The sequence below is a fragment of the Colobus angolensis genome, unplaced genomic scaffold, assembly GCF_000951035.1.
Source record: "Colobus angolensis palliatus isolate OR3802 unplaced genomic scaffold, Cang.pa_1.0 Scaffold7, whole genome shotgun sequence".
NCBI classification, from domain to species: domain Eukaryota; kingdom Metazoa; phylum Chordata; class Mammalia; order Primates; family Cercopithecidae; genus Colobus; species Colobus angolensis.
Window position 1 is genome coordinate 25828351 of NW_012120709.1, and position 3987 is coordinate 25832337.

Consider the following 3987-nt stretch of genomic DNA (forward strand, 5'->3'; position numbering starts at 1 on the left):
CGGCGCCGCCAGCCCGGGAGCTGCGCCCAGGAGCGCAGCCGGAGGTAGGCCGGAGCCGGACTCCCAGGCTCCTGGCTTGGGAAGGCTGAGGGGGTAGTGACAGGTGTCTAGGGGTCTGACTGACCGAGGTGGCAGCGAAGAGAAGCTGTCCCGGATGCCCGGAGTCGCCCCGGGTCGAAGCCAGCTAGGCTCACCCCTGTTGAGCCCCTGCCAGCCAATGTAGCCTCTGGGGGACCTCCTGGGGGAGGAGCAGTAGCGGACCTGGTCCTCGGTGTCCCCAAGGGGCCTCCCAGTTGGCTCCCCTCCCCTGCCACAGAGAATTCAGGCCGGCCTCGATCGCTTCCCAGAACGATTGCACCACTGTCGCTGCCGCCGGCCTGGCACTGCCTCAGCCTCACAGTGCTGGCAGCTTTGGGAGAAGAACCCTGCGCCAGTCCCACAGACCAGAGGTACCTGTATGGGGAGTGGAGATGGTGCCTTCTGGGCTGTCCCTTCAAACCCAAGCTGCTGCAAGTCTAGCCTTTGACCAGAGAAAGGAAGGAGGGGGCTGAATTCGCAGGCCCAAAGTGTTCACACTTGTCCAGACCTGGGCCTTGAGAATCATGTTTCTTCCCTCTTCACTCTGGAGCCTACCCTGGGACTCAGTTTCCCCTCACCTAAGAGAAAGAAACAAGGAGAAGAAAGAGTTAATGGACGAGGGTCCCCAGCCTGACCCTGCAAACCTGTTGCTGTTCCTGATAATTGAAAGGATCCCAGCAGCACTGACCCCCACCCTGTCTTCCCCAGCCCTGTTGATGGTGGGTCCATAGCTGAGGGAAGAATCAAATCAGCCCTGCTTGGGTGGGGAGCTCTGCAGCTACCCTTCTCCCAAAAAGACTTCTCCCTGGGTCTTCTGGCCTCTTGAACTAAGGCTCTAGGGAGGGGGGAGGGGCTCTTGCCTCACTGTGACCCCCGCAGCCTGGCCTCAGAAAAGGGGTCCACCTCTCCTGGTGTGCCTTCACCAGGGAGTGCCAAATAGGGGCCTGGATTTGGGTAGAGGTGTGTTGCCCAGCCGGGCCACCCCTCTGCTGGCTGCGGGAGGTGGAGGGTGAGCCGGCAAACCCCAGAGATGGCCAGGTGACTTGAGAGCATGCTCGGGGTGGCGTTTTGATGACGCAGAGATGACTGGCAAACCACACCAGCCTTGTCTTTCAGAGCTTTGCTGACCCCTCCTCCATGGTCATTAGTCTGCAGTCAGAGGCCATGCAGAACCCAGGCCCGCCGGGCTAGGGGCCTGGAGCCTGGAGCCTGGAGCCTGGAGCCTGCAGGGAGAACAAGAGGAGGACCCTGGCTCCCCCTCCAGAGTGAATTTATGGACTGGCCCCAGGCCCAGAGCTGAATAGATGAGAATATTTTGTCTGCTGGGCTGGAGTGGGAATGGTTGAAGGATGCCATTTGCCCTGGCAGGCCTGGCTGAGCATGGAGCTGGCTTCCCTGCCCAACCCCCTTCCTTCACTTAACACCATTAACTAATCATTCGCCTCTCTGGCCTGAAAACAAAGCCAGCTAACCACCAAGGACAGTCAGTTCTGAATTCTTCTTCCGCTGGAGGAGAGTGAAGCCAGGTGGGGGTGGAGGATTTTTCTCTGCAGTGAAAGGGAAATGAGGTTAGAGCCTAGAGCCCAGGGTGACGTCCCCTCCCCTGCGTGGCCCCACCAAACAAGCACAGAAGACTGTCCTTTAAGGAAGCCAGTAGCCTGGGGCTGTCTAGGCTGCTCGGGAGTGGGTCATGCCTCAGGATAGACGGCTTCGGGATGGTTTCATGAGGTGGGCACTTTGGGATTCCAAACTAAAGAGGGGTCAGGACCTCGGAGAGGACTCAGGAATGGAGGCAGGGAGCAGGGTGGAGGGAGCGGAAGGTGAAGGGGATCAGCCCTCAGCTCCCCTTAGAGGCCGGAGGCTAGTACTCCAGCAGCAGCAAGAGAGAGAAGGTGGCTGCCGGACTTCCAGCAGGACAGGATTGACAGCCAGCAGAACGGAGCTGGAGGAGGCCATGGCCTTCCACCCTGCAGGGCCCCAGCATACGGTCTGGGTTGGAAGAGCCTGGCTCAGATGTAGGCCAGGGCCAGAAGACGCCCTGGGGGCAGAGTCCTAATTCTTATTCTTTTTTCCCTAAGAAAAGAGGATTGCAGGCAAGAAGGCTGCTTTCCTCCAGCTCCATGGTGGACCTGGGCCCCTCAGACATGAGGGACCCTCCTGCGCATGATGCCCTCTGCATGTCTCTGGTATAGGTCTGATCACAGGTGGAGAAATTGAGGCCAGGTGGGGCGGGCGGGGGGTGGTCCTGGTTGGGCTCCTCAGCCACAGTCTCCTGGGTGGGTGGAGCTTTCAGCTCATTGTAAGGAGAAGTAGAGCCCTGGGGAGTTGGAGGTAAAAAGACAAGGATGGACCTGTCCCCAGAGGCCGGGAAGGGGCAAGACTGGAACACAAGTGTCCTCTCTCAGCTCCAGCATAGGGAACTTAGTGACTTCCAACCCATCCTTCTGGATCCAGGGGCCTTGACCAGGATGTGAGGATGTGAGAAGGGTAGGCTGGGCTGAGGAAGGAAGCTGATAAAAGAGGTGTTTGCAGCTGCTATGAGAACATGGGGTGGGGGAGTCCCAACAATCTTGGCAGTTATGGAGACTGGGGAATCTCCTGGCCAGGCCGGATAATAGGATCCGGCCTGGGTCTTTTGCGGGGGGGAAGGTGGAGAATTTTTCCAGAATGTGGGTGTGAGTAGGAGAAGATTGTACTGAAGGAGTGAAAACAGGGTGGAAAAGGGTGGGGGGCAGGAAACCGGATACTGTACTGGGGGGCTGGTGGGAGATGTGGGGGAAGAGATTGAATCGGGGGAAGCAGCCCTGCTCCCGCCGGACGCTGTCTCACCCATGTCCTTCGCACCTGACCCAGGGCAGGAGGAAGGAGGCACAGCCGAGATGGAGGTGCACCCCACAACACCTTGGGAGAGAGGGAGGGTGGCCTTCTGGGGGATGGGAGGGGCTATTTTTAAACTTGGAAAAACCGTGAGTTCATCTCCATTCTGGAGGCTGCAAAGGCCCCATTGTACAGGGGTCTAGAGAGGGGGAGCAGAGGGAGGGGGCAACGGGCACAATGGCGAGGATTATGTTGGAGCAAGCAGGGGGGTGGAGAGCGGAGAGCGGGGGAGGGGCTGTCTTCGTCACAGCTGGCCTACTGAACTCTGGGGTCGAGCCAGGCTGGGGCTTGAACTGGCGGGGCGGGGCCCACCCTCACAAAGATCCCTGTTGGGGAACTGGGGTCTCTGACATCCGGTGGCCCATCATGGGGAGGGGGCTGACGGTGGGATTCCCACAGCCTGGCTTTCCCAGGGACCGCAGGGTCTGTTCCCAGGCTCCCAGCATTCCGACGACTCCCCTGAGAGCTGCTGGCCTCTTCCCTCCGCCCCTTCCCTGCCAGGGAGTGGGGGGAGAGAAGGAGAAAGGATGTGGATGCATCAGGACTCTTCCTGGGGATGATGGACTCTTAAGCCACAGGCGGGGATTGGGTGGGCAGCAGTGGGTGGTTAGGGTAGGTTGAGGGGGATTATAGCCCTCCCATCAGAGCCCCCAACCCCGCGGACCCCTCGTCGGACCAACTGGCGACTATCTTTCTGGTACTCCCCGGCCTTAGGAGCCTCCGCAAGGGGGCCAGCCCACCTGCCGGACCTCAGGCCTCCGGCACCCAGGGTCTCCACCCAGGGGACCCGGCCGCGGCGGGAAGGCGCCGGCGCTAAGCTCCCCAGGAGCCGGCCTCGAGGTCCCGCCCGGCGGAGGCAGGGGGCGGGGATCCGGCCGCTCGCCCCAACCCAAACATTACCATAAATGCTCAGGCGACCGCGGGTGGATGGGCGCGCAGGGACCCTGGGGCTCTGCGGAAGTCCCGGATCCGGTCCCCAGGCCCGACCCAGCGCGGGCCAGCGCAGTGATTCCGTCTGACCAGCCGACCTCT

The 3987-nt window shown here is 60.8% G+C and overlaps 1 protein-coding gene across 1 annotated transcript in view; it reads right to left on the minus strand.

Annotated features, from left to right (window-relative positions):
• MCAM (melanoma cell adhesion molecule) overlaps positions 1-2034 on the minus strand; it is a 10858-nt gene extending 8824 nt beyond the window's left edge. Inside the window, exons 1-3 of the mRNA XM_011927047.1 lie at positions 1947-2034; positions 1551-1625; positions 125-238 (exon numbers count right to left, since the gene is read on the minus strand). Of these exons, the coding sequence (XP_011782437.1) occupies positions 125-238; positions 1551-1625; positions 1947-2034 (277 nt within the window). The remainder of the gene's footprint in view (positions 1-124; positions 239-1550; positions 1626-1946) is intronic.
• Between the last annotated feature and the right edge of the window lie 1953 nt (positions 2035-3987).